General features: G+C 33.7%; 1 protein-coding gene across 1 annotated transcript in view; it reads left to right on the top strand.

Moving 5' to 3' along the window:
• Nucleotides 1-16622, top strand: part of LOC124969945 (phospholipid-transporting ATPase ABCA3-like) — a 161687-nt gene that overhangs the window by 98506 nt on the left and 46559 nt on the right. The window contains 5 exon segments of the mRNA XM_047532948.1: nt 1000-1098; nt 6081-6240; nt 6914-7211; nt 12485-12731; nt 12867-13075. Coding sequence (XP_047388904.1) covers nt 1000-1098; nt 6081-6240; nt 6914-7211; nt 12485-12731; nt 12867-13075 — 1013 coding nt within the window.

Here is a 16622-nt window from a genome sequence, read left to right as displayed (position 1 = left end):
TTACTAAACACTTTTCCACTGATAACCAGACATTTTTATGGAACAAAATAATATTGAAAAAAATCATGTAACAAAAAAACTTTCAAAATTGGTCTAAGGATTTGAATAGAAATTTCTCCAAAGAAGATATACAGATGACCAGTAAGCACATGAAAAGATGCTCAACATCATTAGTCATTAAGGAAATGCAAATTAAACACACAAAAATAGCAAATTGTGGTGAGGGTATGGAGAAAGTGAGCCCTATTGCACTGGTAGATAGAATGTCAAAAGGTAGGTAGATTTTGTTTTTTAATGTTATGAAAGTTCCTGAAAAACTTAAACATATAATTACAATGAGATCCAACAATTCCACTTCTAGTTTTGTAACCAAAAGAATTGATGGCAGGGACTTCAATAGATATTTATAAACCAGTGTGCATAGCAGTATTATTCACAATACACAAAGGGAGTAAACAACTCAAATGTTCACTCATGGATGAATGTATAAAAAATTTGTGGTGTACCCATAGAAGGGGTATTATTCAGTCTTAAAAGGGAATAGAACCTAATACATGCTACAGCATGAAAGAATCTAGAAAGAATTGTGCTAAGTAAAATAAGTCAGACACAAAAGGATAAGTACTATATTCTGTGTACATAAAATAGGCAAATTTGTAGAAACAAAGAAATTAAGTTAGAGTGAATGAAGAAATAGGAAGTTATTTTTTTGGAAGTTATTTTTTAATGGGTACAGAGTTTCAGTTTGAGATGGTGAAAAAGTTCTGGAAATTATGTAAAATGATAAATTTTATGTTATATATTCTACCACAAAATATATTTTAAGAAAATAATAGAGAAAATACAATTGAGAATATAAATTGGTGTTACATTGGAAAAATGCTTACTTTTCTTACTTTTTAAAACATTCTTTTTACTAGAAAATAAAGTGAAGTGAAAAAAAAAGATAAAATTTATCTAGACTAACACTAGCTTTTTTCCTTTCTTCTCTCATTCCAGGTTTGAAGCTCTGTTTGATGAGTTGGAAAAGAATCAGAAAGAGCTGGGCATTGCCAACTTTGGGGTTTCAATCTCTACCATGAAAGAAGTCTTCCTTAAGTAAGTATTAATGACCTTAAAAAAACGTTTCTACCCCTAAAACCCTACATCGATTCAAGAGTAAACTTCCCCCCATTTGCAGTTGACATAATCACAGTATTACTGAGTTTTCAAATATTTTTTGCTAATGTATTTATATATATTCCGCTACTAAGAGATATTAAAAGATTTTGAACTTGGACTTGATGCATATGTCTTTCTGTAGTAGAGGGATTAGAGTTGGTCAAGGAAAAAAGAGAATTAACATCTATGTATTATATGAAAAGTTCTTTTCTAACTTGTAGTGACTTTAAAATGACTTTAAAATTTTGTCCTAACCATAGTTCCATTAATTTATTTAATTTTTATATGGCTTGTGTCTTTCACTGTGTAAAAGTTCAAAATCACAGCACCCATGGAGTTCGTATTGTCACTAAGCAAGGTCAGTTAGTTGCAAGGACTCACCAAATGTCCTTCTCTAGCGAGGGTATGACAGGGTTGAAGCTAGACTTTATTCTTCCAGGATCAAGGAATTAATCAATGCCTCAAAGTAGACTTGGCATAATTTAGTCACATAAATTAAGTTTATATAAGACTGATATATATAAATTAAAATGTGACTTTATTAATTTACAATAAGGATAATTTGTGCTGTGACTTTAATATGGCCCACAAAGTTCAGGCTCCTCTTGAGTGCTTTCTTTATCTTCTACTTTCACACCAAAAAGATCCTCACCAGATGTTGACCCCTCAATCTTGGACTTCCCAGCTTCTAAAACATGAGAAATAATTTCTGTTCATTATAAATTAGCCAGTCTCAGCTATTCTGTCATAGAAGCACAGAATGGACTAAGGCAATTTATAATAAGAAATGATCTTGATCTTGATTTTATTGAATGATCAAGAATTCTCTTGATCATTCAATAAAAATGTTCTCTTGTCTCTTTGTAGAGAACTAAATTATAATGAGAAAGTTACTGTGTAAGCACAGCTATGAAAAAGCTCCATAAGGGCAGGGATCTTGTCTTTTTTGTTCAGTGATTATACTTGAGGCCTCACAGAAGCCATCATATAAAGGATACTCAAAAATAGTTCTCAGTGAGTAAATTAATGAATGAGTGTTGTTTATTCTTTAAAGTCACCATTTCAGTGATAGAAGCTCTACCTGCAACTGGGAAATTACATTTTAAAACCTTGAACCATCCAAGCACAATTCCAGTGAAATGGGAAGCTGAGGCAGGAGAATCACAAATTCAAGACCAGCCTCAGCAATTTTTCATGACCCTTTCAAAAAATAAAAAGAACTGGGGGTGTATCTCAGTGATAGGATGCTCCTTCAGTTTATTCCCCAATTTTAAAAACAAAAACCTTGGAATAAAATTATGGCATTTGCAGGTAAATAGATGGAATTGGAGAATATCATGCTAAATGAGATAAGCCAATCCCAAAAAACCAAAGGCCAAATGTTTTCTCTGATAAGTGGATGGTGATACATAAGCGGGGTGGGTGGTAAGGGAAGAATGGAGGAACTTTGGATTGTGTAGAGGGAAATGAGGGGAAAGGAGGGGGCAAGGGGAAGGAAAGATGGTGGAATGAGACAAACATCATTACCCTATGTACATGCATGATTACACGAATGGTATGAATATACATTGTGTATAACCAGAGAAATTAAAAGTTGTACTTCATTTGTGTACAAGGAATCAAGATGCCTTCTATTGTCATGTATATAACTAAATAGAACAAACAATAAAAAAATTTAAAAATGAATAAATGGATGTAAAATATAAATAATTATGTATTTCTGCAAGCAGAAGTTTAGCTCTTTAAAAAATAAATAAATAAACAAACAAACAAACAAACCTTGGACCAGGATGAGTCCTCTCTCCTAGGACCTATGGCAGTGTCAGTCTCCATTCCTACCTTCTTCTTAATGACTAGATTTTTCTTTAGTTCAGTTTGGAGACAATTAAATTTAAGCTAACAATGACTTGCTCTCCTTAAGGTAATTATTTCTGTGCCAATCAATCAAGGCAGTAAAGGCATAAACATCAGATAAATCTGAAATTGTAGCAAGTTTCAGATTAACGTAAGAAGAGCTAGAGCAAGAATATGATATAGTTTATTTATCAGGAATTGCACAATGAATAACTCCTTTTATGTACTTAGCAAATGGTGGTTATAATGATTACATAACAATGATGACATTAAATTACAAAGATTTTTGGATTAAGTCATAATTGAGTGCCTACTATTTGCAAAGTACTATTCTAAGTGACAGATTTAAAGACAAGTAATCCTTACTAAGATCCATTGACGTAGGGTTCTATATTTAGGGAAGAAAACAAAAAACCAGAGAATTTACATAATTTCAAGCTTACAAAGCAGGTAAGTAGCAAATTCAATGAAAAGTGAATTTCTTCCTTACAGATTTTGAAATAAACACACACACACACACACACACACACACACATGCCTTCCTCTTAAGAAGATAACCATTTTGCTAACAATTCCCCAATTTGTCTTTCCTTTTTAATTTTCATGTTATTTTTAATTACAGCTCCCCCCACTTTTATTTATTTATTTATTTTTGGTACCAGGGATTGAACTCAGAGACATGCAACCACTGAGCCATATATCCCCAGCCCTTTTTTGTATTTTATTTAGAGACAGGGTCTTACTGAGTTGCTTAGTGTCTCACTATTGCTGAGGCTGGTTTTGAACTTGAGATTCTCCTGTCTCAGCCTCCGGAGCTGCTAGGATTACAGACATGTGCCACTGCACTGGACAAGCCCCCAATTTTTTTAATGACCTTTTTTTTTCTTTCTGCGGTGCTGGAGATCGAACCCGAGCCCTCAGGCAAGCACTTTACCAACTGAACTATCTCCCCAGCCCCCCAATTTTTTAAAATCAGCATTTTTGTATTGTTTTGTTTTTAAGGCTTGGACACTTTGAAATTTTCAACCATATTTTCTTTTATGTGCCAATTCAACACTCTATAAAAGTGCAGTTTCTCCTCATTATATTTTATGATATTTAATGACAAAAGCCACTACTATATGAATCTTAACATCATTTGTTAGTTCCCACCAAAAGTATACTTTAAAGTTATTTAATATCTTTGATTCTGCAAAGTTTTCCAAATAGAACTATTATGGTTTCTATAAATAATGATTTTCTATTTTATGATCTCATATTTTTGTTGTGTTAAAAATGGACCAAATAAAATTCAGGAGAAAAAATTAATATTGCTAAAAAAAAGTCCAGTAGGATTCAAGAATTTATATGGACTTAATTTTGAAGTTAAATAAAAGCAAAAACCAATTTAATTTAAAAGAATTTACAATGTATAGGTGACATTAACATGCCTTTCTCATACACTGAAAAATAAGGTAGATAAAAATACTTTTAAATTGTTTAAACAATTTAATTAAGTTTTTCTTCTTGTCTCTTTCATATATATGAAAAGAGAAGTTTGTTCTTAACTATTTGGGAATATATTTTTCAAAAACATGTATAAAATAGATACAAAGATTGACCAAGTACTGGATCACAGATGAGAAAAAAACAGTATATTAAAATATTCTTTTTAGAAAATTACAAATCAAAAGAATAAAGGAAATTAATAAGTATTGAATATAAAAGTGTAAAAGATATAGAAACATTCCCAAAAGGGCATATAAGATAGATTCATAAACTGAAAAGATATGACTAATCAAGATAAAATGTGTTCAAAGATTAACTGGGTCACATTAAAATATTAAAGGGTTTACTTGAGTATTTCATAACTGATGAATCAGGCAGAATAAGACAGCAAGAAGTTCAGGTTTCCAATGAAGTGGTGCAGGGAAAGACTTTCATAAGGTAAATATGGAAGCAAGGCAAAAAATATTTCATTGGGAGTGATGTCAGTAAGATGTCAACATTGATGGTACATGGGATCACACACAGCCACAGAAGTCCAACTAGCAAATAATTTATACACAGAAATGACACACTGAATTCATCAAAATAAGGGAAAATCAGAAAAAATTCCTTAGGTCCACAGAACTGAGAAAGGTAAGAACAGTCCTCTTGTTTCATGATACCAACACCTACACCAAGCCAGCATAATTCTACTCAAGAAGAATCACATAACTTCTAAGGTGGGAGGAGAAAATCGAAGGCAGAAAATCTGTCTCCCCACAGGTTGGGGGAATATTGATAGGAAGTGTTGATCTAATCTCTCCAGAGCAGATACCACCCAACATTTTGAAGCAGATTTTTAAAAAATACATATTTGGTATGTGGTTTTTAAAGACTACCTAAGTCATTATATCAGAGTTTAGTAATATAATCCAAAAAAAATGTTAGCAGAAAGTTATTGAAAAGATTTGATAGCTCTGTGGTTTAGAAAATAATATACCTTTTCAAATAATGTGTTTTCCACCAAGTGTTTCACCACTACTTCTGTCTCTCAATATACTGTGATATCTTTTTTCTTCTATTATTCTAACTAGAGTTTCCCCCTCTGGTTTATAATTACTTGTGTGTATCTGCATTCTTCTCAAGCATCCACACCCAAAAAAACAGTAGTGGGAAACATAGGCAGTAGTGGGAAGTATAAAAACTTTTAACTAACTAAAAAACCTTACTGTTCAATGTCCCTGTCATTTTATAAAACAAAGAACATATTAAATCCTGAAGGACAGATATCTTTGATTAAAGATAAGTCATTTAACTTGAGTATGTTCAGTTTAATGAAACAGATTGTATTATATTTCTCATGTTGCCTCCAAATGGTAGAAAACTTGCCATCAGTCGACAGCAGTCCTCTGACTGTTTTATTGGGAACCATGTTATTATATTGCTCTGACATCAACGCTCCTGCCAATCCATGAGCGAGACCAAGGAGTTTTTTAAAGTTTGGAACGTTGTTTAACATTCCTTAAATAAAACAGATTGTGGCTGTGATTAAAACTAAATGCTCTGTGCTCATTTCATGTATGTGTGTATGTGTATAGGGTCAATAAGCTGGCAGCTTCCCAAATGACTATTCAGGACCAAAACATAAGAAAAGACAAACAGCAGAATAAGAACATGTCCAGAAGTTTTGAAAGTTATGAAAGACCAGGTTTTTCCAGAACTTTTCCAGAACTTGCTACCATTAAATTTAATACTGGGGTAAGCATATTCACTAGTATGTTTGGTTTAAGTATGTTCGTATAATTTAATATCTAAATTTAAAAGATGTTTGGAGCTTAGCCAACCAGATATGAACCAGTCTGTAATAACCACATTAATTTCCTCATGCAGGAGAAATGGGTTCTAGATAAAAGATTACAGATTATTTCTCAAGAATCTCTTTGAAAAGTTCTCATAGATTTTCCCTTTATTTAGTATTAACTAGACCCAAGAACTTTGACTATTATATTCAGAAAACATTTATTGGTCAAATTAAGGACATGTTCTCTCTATGAACTAGAGTACAAGTAGTATAACCAGGAAAAATATAATAGTTTTATGGAATGTTTTTCTTATAAATGGAGAAAATAGAAAAATTACAGCTTAATATTAAGTAAAAGACAGATATAATTTTTATTTTCTGATCGGAAGTACTATACCATCTTAAGATTTTCAGTATAGTCAGATCAGAAGCCCCATTTTAATCCTTTCACTTAATACCTTATACAAGTAAACCATTGTGTTTTCTTGGACTCAGTTCAAAGCATAATTATATTATATGCATGTATTTTCTACCATAAAATTTTGAAACATTTAAACTAATGTATTTTAACATGTATATTATACTTGGGTCACTAACCTCTGAAATACTATTTTTCCCTCCTCCTTTTAGTTTCCTCTTTACCGCCAACAGTTTTGTTCCATGTTTATAAAAAGGGCACTATTCAGTTGGCGCAACTGGAAGTTGATCTTGCTACAGATAATAGTAATTTTGGCTGTCACTACATACCTCTTAATAGCTCTGCAATTAAAGGATGATGATGTGCCTGCAAGGGAAATGGATTTGACTCATTATGGACGAACCATTGTGCCTTACTCAATTTCAGGGAATTCTTATTTGACTGTGAATTTCATAAGGAATCTTGATATTTTTCTAAAGTCCCAAAATCAAGAACTACGGAAAGTTAAAGGTAAGACCCATAGGAAGAGAAGAGATTGCTGATATATGAAGACTTTTGTCACTTGCAAAGAAAGGACATAACTATAGTATTTAGCTACCTTTTCTCCCCCTCTTAATTACCAGTATCATAGAAGCAACTAAACCAGAGACAACTAGCCACTAACGAAGACATTTTGGTTATGGAGTCTTTTGGCTAAATTACATCATCCCAGGGTGAAAATATTGTTTTGTGCTATTTAGCATTAGAGTTTTACTTTGATCAGAATACAAGTGTCTCTCTGAGCTCTTACATGGTAGAATGTTTGTTCCAATAACTGAAAGCTGTCTTTTAGTATATTGGCCATTCTAAAAACAGGTGATTGAAGACTTAAAAGATTTACTTTTCAGAACTAATTTTTGAAGACAGTCTATATAACTACTTAATTTGTTCAACTGAATGTGTTCTCTGCATTCTCTTTATTAATGCTAAAAGTAACCCTCTACGACAGTTGATTAATTAACTTTTCTATATCACAAATTACCCCAACACCTGGTAGATAGATAATTTGAACTTTGGGTAAGATGGAATTAACCATTGTTCTCATAAAAAGAACAAAAATATTTGTAAAAATTTAAATCAAGCATTTTCAAAAACTGAGCATTAACCAAAAGAAGAAAACAAATTAGAATGTATATCTATTCAAGAAAAGTTGTTGAACCTTTATAAGATCTACTACAGCATTTTAAGTTAGCATCTTTCCCATCACCCTCCCTCACCTGCTTAGTGATATGATAGCCATGAAAAGCCAGCAGTAGCCTAGCAGTTAGCAGAAAGGACAGCTCTATTTGGAGCTCTGTAAAAGCCCTATCTTTAGAACACTGTCAACTACCAAGTTCCTGAAAAATATCTATTCCAATAACATTGTTACTGTTAGATTTGAATCAAAGATAGCTCTAAAAGATAAAAAATTTAAAAAATAAAGCATTATTCTCAGACCATTACTAAAATTATTGGCAATCTGCTGGTAACATCATCACAGTTGATTAAGGCTGTGATTCCAACAGGGTAAGACAAGAACTAGGTAAAAAATTAAAAAGGAATACCTGAAGAACTAGATAACCACAGAGAACTTTGAAAAGTTTTGACATTGCAGGGTTTCTATAAGGTTTAAAATGGTAGTGTAGTACCTGTGGCCAGAAATAATCTAGGAGAGGAAAATGCTTTAGTCACTCACCTCTGGTTGATGTTGAAGACCTGTACAAGCATAAAGTAAAAGTTGAAGCTGACTTCTAAATTGCCTAAAGCTTGAAGGTGTGGTTTCATATATAGATCTACTTGACAAATCACGGAAACTTACTGACTTAAAACATTCAAGGAAGTTGGGTTTTTTAATCACTAAATATACAGACCTGGGGCTGACCCCTCTGGGAGCCGGGCAGAAAAATAAAAGCCAGAATTATTTTCAAAAGTCTCTTAAAGAAATCCATGACTGCATACTGTAAAGAATACAGCATCTACTAAATTGGTCTACATTGTCACTAAACAAAGGAGGAGCAGCAATTTTTTAAAAACCAGTTTTAACAAACATAAAGAGCAGAGATATTAGTATATACAGTATTTATCAGGAATGTACACCTTTCAACAACAAAAAAAGAGTTATGGGATAAATTTGTGTCACCCCAAACACAAATTCATATGTGGAAGTCCTAATTTCCAGTGTCTCAGAATGTAACTGTGTGTGGAGGTAAGGTTATGAAAAGGTGATTAAATTTAAAATGAAGTCATTAGGGTAGACCTTAGTCCAATATCACTGGTGTTCTTATAAGAGAAGGAAATTGGACGTGTACATGCATACACAGAGGGAATACCCAGTGAACACATACAAAGAAGAAAGCCACCTAAAAGAGCAAAATGAGTTAGATTCGGAAAGTCAATAGTCATATGTTTTATGTGTGAAAGATAGAATAAAATTTTTAAAACGGTAGTTCATGAAAATATAAGGGAGACCACTACAGGAAAAGGCTGGGGAGAGGGAGAAAGGGAAAGAAGAAACACTGGGAAATGAAATTGATTAAATTATGTTAATATATGAATATTTCACCATGAATCCTATTATTATTAATAATCATAATTCATCAATTAAAAAATTGGAAGAAAGGTAACCCTTGTTACAAAGGGGCAGATAACTTGAAAAACTTGTGTTCTAGTGTTTTGTAGAAAATAGAACTTAAAAATGATGAAGTTGGATATTTACCTGGGAAGATTTCTAAGCAAAGTGTTGAAGTCATGTCCTGGTTTCTCCTTGCTACATACTGTAAAATGAGAAAGGAGAGAAATCGAAGAAGGAATTTTAGTCAGCTTTTACATCACTGTGACTAAAAGACCCAACAAGAACAATATAGAGGAGGAAAAGTTCATTGTGTCTCACAGTTTCAGAGGTTCAGTCCTTGGTCAGCCAACTCCATAGATCTGGGTCTAAGGTGAGGCAGAACATCATGGCAGAGGGACAAGATATAAACCCAAAGGCAGGTCCCCATTGATCTACTTCTTGACTTATAACCCAATTATTTCATCTCTAAGCTTTCTTGCATTGTTTCACATTAACTTTTGGGGGACATCTCATATTAAACCATAACAGAATCATTAAGTAAAAAGAAGTAAGAATGTAAAGAGTAGAAGACTGTAATTTGTATTGTAAAAAATAAGAAAGTATTCTGGAGAGAACATCAATGGTATGATTGGACACCACTTGCTACAAAAGGATTGTGTGACTTATGGAGGAACATTTGAAAGAATGATATACAGGAAGGCTGTTCAGTTGATAGGATTCTTCAGAATGGGACAATAGAGCTATCTAGTTGCAAACACATGCTATATATCAAGAAAGGGAAAAATGACCCCGAAGGTAGTTCAGAGGTTAGCAAGGTTGTCATCGCCACCAGGAGCCTGGTGGGCATGGGCACAGAAGATGAGGCTTTCTTAATCCCAGCATAGTTGGGGACACCATATAGAGCCAAGGAGGAAGGACCCACTAACAAGGGACAAGGTGGAGAAGGCACAGTCACAACCCTGTCAACCAAAAGGCGTAAAGTCACTAAAGTGAACTTGGAGGACAGAACATTGAGCCAGAGAGGATTATTTTATTCTTGAGCCTTATAGTCCAATGGACTGTTAGTTTTCAGATTTACTTGGGACATATGACTGCTTTCTTCTTTCTGACTTTTTCATTTGGAATTAGAATGTATCTTATGCCAGAAAATAAATTTCTATTCCTTAAGTCTCTCTGTCTTTGGTACTTTCTCCTGACTACCCTAGCAAGATAATAGGGAAATAAACAGAACATAGGGTCAGTAGAAAATGTTCTTGTGTGGGGCCAAGTTTTTGACTTTGTAAACACGGCTTTAAGTCAGTTACACAAGTGTTTTCAAAATATTAAAGGAACTGTGTTTAAAGAATTAAAGTATGATAACCATGTCTCACCAAGAATAGAATATTAATTTAGAAAACAAAATTTTAAAACTAAATGGAAATTTCATAGTTGAAAACTATAACTGAAATGAAAATTTCACCGGAGGAACTCAGAAGAACTAACTATATAAGTTGAAGGTAGGTCAATAGAAATCATCCCGTATGTGGAGCAGCAGAAGAAAAATGAGGGGGAAAAACAAAGCCTCTGAAACATGTGGGACAACATCAAGCTTACCAAGATATGCATAATGGGAGTATTAAAAAGAGAATGATAAAGGGGCAGAAAAATATTTGAAGAAATAATGCCTGAAAACTCCCAAATGTGATGAAAAACAAAATGGTTCACATCCACAATGCTTAATGAACTTTTAAGTAGGATAACCACAACTAAATGTATCATAAACTAGCAAAGGTCAAAGGAAAAGAGAAAATCTTGGAAGCAGAAGAGAAAAATGACTTAGCAGATATATGGGTTTATTAATAAGATTAATAGCTGGCTTATTATCAGAAATCAGGCAGGTAAGAAGACAGTGGAATGAATGAATTGCTAAAAGGAAATTTGACATCCACTAGCCTTATATCCAGCACATTTCCTCTTCAAAAGTGATGAAATGCATTCCTAAATAAATGAAAGTGGGGAATTAATCACCAGCAGATATTTCAATCTGTAAAACATACTAAAGAGTTTAATTCAGTCTGAAATGCAAGGACACCAGACACTAACTGATCCATGTGAAGGAGTAAGACATAAGCAAAGATAATTACAGAGGTCAATAAAGAAAACAGTAAAGATAATTGCATAATAATTACAAGACTGCGTTAATGGACTTGTAATATATAAAGATATAATTTGTACTATAATAGCACATAGGAGAGAGGGAAGAGAGCTATGTTGGAGCAAATTTCTGTGTCCTCTGGGAAGTAAATTAGTATTCATCTTAACCAAAATGTTTTAAATTAGAATTCATATTATAAACTGCAGAACTTCCATTGAGAAAATAGCTAAAAAATAGTCAAATGACAACAACAACAAAAAGAATTTAAATGTTATAGTTTAAAATTTATGTTTACCGCAAAAAGGCAGTGGTGGAGAAAGAAACAAGGAGATAAGACATAGGAAATACAAATAACATGGTGACTGGTATAAATCCCAGCATGTCAATAATTATAGTAAATGTAAACGGAGTGAACATTTCAGTCAAAAGGCAGAAATTTTCAGATTTTATTTTTTAAAAAATTTCCACTTAGATGTAATGGACAAATTACTAGGGAAAGAAAACACACATCAAAATTCACAATAGCATCAAAAAGAATAAAATACTTAGAAATAAATTAGATAATAAGCAAAAAACTTATACACTGAAAATTAGTAAATGTTACTAAGGAAATTATAAGGAGAAAACTCCACATCATGTATTGGAAAACTGATTTGTTAGGACAGCAGTTCTTCCCAAATTTGTCTATAGATTAGTGCAAGCCTTATCAAAACTCCAGCAGGCTTTTTTGCATAAATTAACAGACCAATTCTAAAATTTAAGTAGAAATGCAAATGACAATAGTCAAAACAGTTTTTTGAAAATGAGCAAACCATGTTTGTTTTAGACAAGAAGAGAATCATTATTTACTATTTTGTGGGTTGTAGATAATATAGTGAGATTAGTGATTGAGTAAAATTCTTGAAAAAGGTTAGGATTCGAAATAGCCCATTGTAAGGAAGTTGGGAAAGGAAATGATAAATGGCAGGGAAGAATATTTGATCCTTTTGATCCTTCTTCAACATAAGTTCTAGTCGATGTATTAAAATGTTGACTCATTGATGAATTTCTTTATTCTAGGTAGTGTGCAGAATTACATATTGGAAAGTAAAGAGTGTCGTGAATTCTGCATTATTGCACTTTCCATTGAGGTTGGAAAAAACACAACAGTATTTACTATTTTGTTCAATAATGAGGCATACCATTCATCTGCAACATCCCTGGCAGTGTTAGACAACATTCTTTTTATGTTACTCTCTGGCCCTAGAGCTTCTATTACAGTCTCCAACAAGCCTCAGCCACTCCCTGTTTATGGTTCTAATGCAGCGTATGTATGATTTTCCTTTTACTGAAATTGAGCCTCAAGATGGCCCCTTTGTGTCTGACCATAAGCATTTGAAAATAGCTACTGAAATCAGCATTTTCTACCTTTATTTCATCTTTTTAATTTTATTTTCTATAGGCCTATAAATGGATTGCAAATAGTACAATGTTTGGCTTTTGGAGTTTCTATTCTGGCCGGTAGCTTTTGTCTCCAAACAGTAACTGAAAGGATCAGTAAAGCAAAGCATATCCAGTTTCTGAGTGGGGTCTATGTACTTACATACTGGCTGTCTGCTTTGTTGTGGGATCTCATCTGCTTCTCCGTTCCCTGCTTCTTACTACTGGTGAGTGTTATCTGAGATTGCATGAATGGTCATTTTCCTTCAGTTGCCCATAGAATTCCCACTAAACTAATTGCATTCTAAAATAAAACTTATTAAGTAATTTGTAACTATATTGACTTAATATTCCATAGAATATGCTCTGCAAAACTCATGGAAAGATTCTCTCTCATATTCTTTAAGCTGGAGAAAATATTTTTCTTTGAAAAGACTCACTTGAATTGGTTTTTCATGTATTTGTTCACCACTATGCCTTGGCCACTTGTAACTTTTCCCTTATCACCTATATAGCTAAGCCACTGCCCACAAATTTGCCAGTGCTGTGCTGTCTAAAGAAGTGGGACTGTAGCGCACAACTTAGATTCAATATCTGAGGGCAGCTTGCTCCACTCCCCACTTTCACAATCCAAGATGGCCAGGTCTGCAAAGTAGAACTAGTTTTGACTCACAATTCATTTTTGGACATTAAGAAAGTCATATGGAGAGTGAGTATGTAAGAATGATCATGATCTTTTAGTGTAATTATTTGCTTATTAGAAAATAGTAGCAACCTTTGTTATTTTGTATAAATATTAGAGGTGATCAAGATACAAAAGCAATATAGTTAATAGGGATAAAGACATGAGTAAAAAAAGGTAAAGTTCCTTTCTATACAGGAGATGTTGGGGATATAAAGACTGTGAATAAGATATCTCAGCCCTCGAATAATTCACAATGGACACAAAAATGAAAGTAAATCATTATAAAATACCATACTAATTGCACTTATAAAGGATGAATTACTGGTGCCAAACTATATACTCTTGGACAGTAAAATTAATTTTTGGAGGAAAAGAGATAAACTTTGGTAAGTTTGGCTCTGATAACCACACAAAAATTTGATTATTGAATAGGTGCCCTAGGATGGATTCTAAGGGAGAACAACTAGAAGAGCTGCTCAGGGAAAACTAGCATCTGGGAATAGAACAGAGTAGCATTTCCTTCATACTTGTAATACTGGGTGGTATTCTCCACACCAGTCTTTTTAGTGTACAGCTCATCAACCAACCAGCATGATAAATAAAAATCAACATTCTTTGTGAGGGCCACAATTCATATCTGTCACTCTAGGAAATGGGGAGTCTGCTCCAGGCATGGGCTCTGGCTTGACTCTCCCTGCTGTGAAGTGCAATATCATTCAGATAACCCCTGAATCTCTTCATCTTTGTGTCAAGGTTTCATTCTTTCTGTGGATCTTTAAACTTCAGTGGCACATCTAGCTGCCACTTCTTGGTTAACAAATGAAAAGAAAAATGTAAATAGTACTTCTTACTAATACTATTAATTTGTTAATTAAGATGTTATTAATACTTATACCAATATTTCCACTTAAGTCTCATGAGAAGAGTTACTTGCCATGTGTTTTTTATGTTACCACATTCATACCATCATATTTACAAGCAAGGAATCTGAGGCTTAGAGAAGTAAGTTACTTGCCCAAGTTCACGCAGCTAGTACAGAACCAGAACCCTAACTGGGGTTACTCCAAAACTCACTGTCATTTATACAAAGTTTTCCTAAGCAATGTACTTTGAACTTATTTCTTCTCTAATATTTGCAGTTTCTTTTGTCTAAGAATCCTACTCTGACTTTGATAACAGTTTCTCTGTCCTTTTGGACTAGTAGTTCTCTCTTCCCTCCACCCAAAAATCCCTTTCATGATGCTTATACTGGGGCTGTTTAAATGGGGTTTTGCCTTTGCTTATCTTTCCCATCCCCTTATTTTATTTTATTTATTTATTTTTATTATTGTAAACAAATGGGATACATGTTGTTTCTCCATCCCCTTATTTTATTTTATTTATTTTTTATTTTTTTACATTTACATAGGGTAATGATGTTTATTTTATTTTTCCCCTCCCCCCACCCCTCCCACCCCTGTTTTCCCTCTACACAGTCCTTCTTTCCTTCATTCTTGCCGCTCTCCTTAGCCTAACTCTAAACCTAACCCTAAACCTAATGCTAGCCCCTCCCACCCCCCATTATATGTCCTCATCCGCTTATCAGCGAGATCATTCGTCCTTTAGTTTTTTGAGATTGGCTTATCTCACTTAGCATGATATTCTCCAATTTCGACCATTTGCCTACAAATGCCATAATTTTATCATTCTTCATTGCGGAGTAATATTCCATTGTATAAATATGCCACAGTTTCTTTATCCATTCATCAACTGAAGGGCATCTAGGTTGGTTCCACAATCTGGCTATGGTGAATTGAGCAGCAATGAACATTGATGTGGCTGTATCTCTGTAGTATGCTGATTTTAAGTCAAAAAACTCTACACGAAGAATACAAATAATCCAATCAACAAATGGGCTAAGGAAATGAACAGACACTTCACAGAAGAAGATGTACAAGTAATCAACAGATATATGAAAAAATGTTCAACATCCCTAGTAATAAGGGAAATGCAAATCAAAACTACCCTAAGATTTCATCTCACCCCAATTAGAATGGCGATTATCAAGAATACAAGCAACAATAGGTGTTGGCGAGGATGTGGTGAAAAAGGAACACTCATACATTGCTGGTGGGGTTGCAAATTAGTGCAGCCACTCTGGAAAGCAGTGTGGAGATTCCTCAGAAAGCTTGGAATGGAAACATCCCCTTATTTTAAATGAGACACTTCCTCACTCTGCTCTGGCTCTATGAAATACCACTGACTGGACTTGTTCTTAGATCCCAAAAGAGGAAGTGATATTCCTACCATCAACAAATTCCTAAAAAGACTTATGACATACCCAATGGAAACAGAAGGAAATACAAAATTTAACAGATAAATTTCAAGTAATAAAATTAAAGAAGCTATCAAAAGCCTACGAACAATGAAAAGTCCAGAACCAAATGGATTCTCAGCTGAGTTGTAGAAGACATAGAAGGAGGGAACTCTTTCAAATTCATTCTGTGGAGCCAGTGTCATCCTGATATCAAAGTAGACAAAGACACATCAAGGAAAGAAAACTTAAGACCAATATCCTTGATGAACATAGATGCAAAGGTTCTTATTAAAATACTTGCAAATCACATACAAAAGATAGTGTATCATGATCAAGTGGGTTTTACCCCAGGGATGCAAGGTTGGTTCAACATACAGAAATCAATAAACAGACAAGAGTCACATGATTATCTCAATAGATGTACAAAAGCTTTGAGAATCCATGATCTATTAATGTTTAAAACACTAGAAAAATGGCAATAAAAATGCCTCAACATCATAAAAGCTATATGCAACAAACCAAAGGCCAGCATTACTGTGAATGGAAAAAAATAGAAAGCATTCCCACTAAAAACAGGACCTAGACAACATAGTCCTTGAAACTCTAGCCAGAGCAATTAGGCAAAAGAAGGAAATAAAGGCATCTGAATAGAAAAAAAAAAAAAAAAAGCCAAAACAATCTACCTGTTGATGACATGATCCTATATTTAGAAGGCAAAAAAACTGCACTAGAAAACTTCTAGAGCTCATAACTGAATTCAGCAAAGTAGCAGGATACAAAATGATTCAAAAGTCAAT

The sequence above is a fragment of the Sciurus carolinensis genome, chromosome 18 (assembly GCF_902686445.1).
Source record: "Sciurus carolinensis chromosome 18, mSciCar1.2, whole genome shotgun sequence".
Lineage (NCBI taxonomy): Eukaryota > Metazoa > Chordata > Mammalia > Rodentia > Sciuridae > Sciurus > Sciurus carolinensis.
The sequence above is the reverse complement of the archived record's forward strand: the minus strand, read 5'-3'. Positions and strand labels throughout refer to the sequence as shown.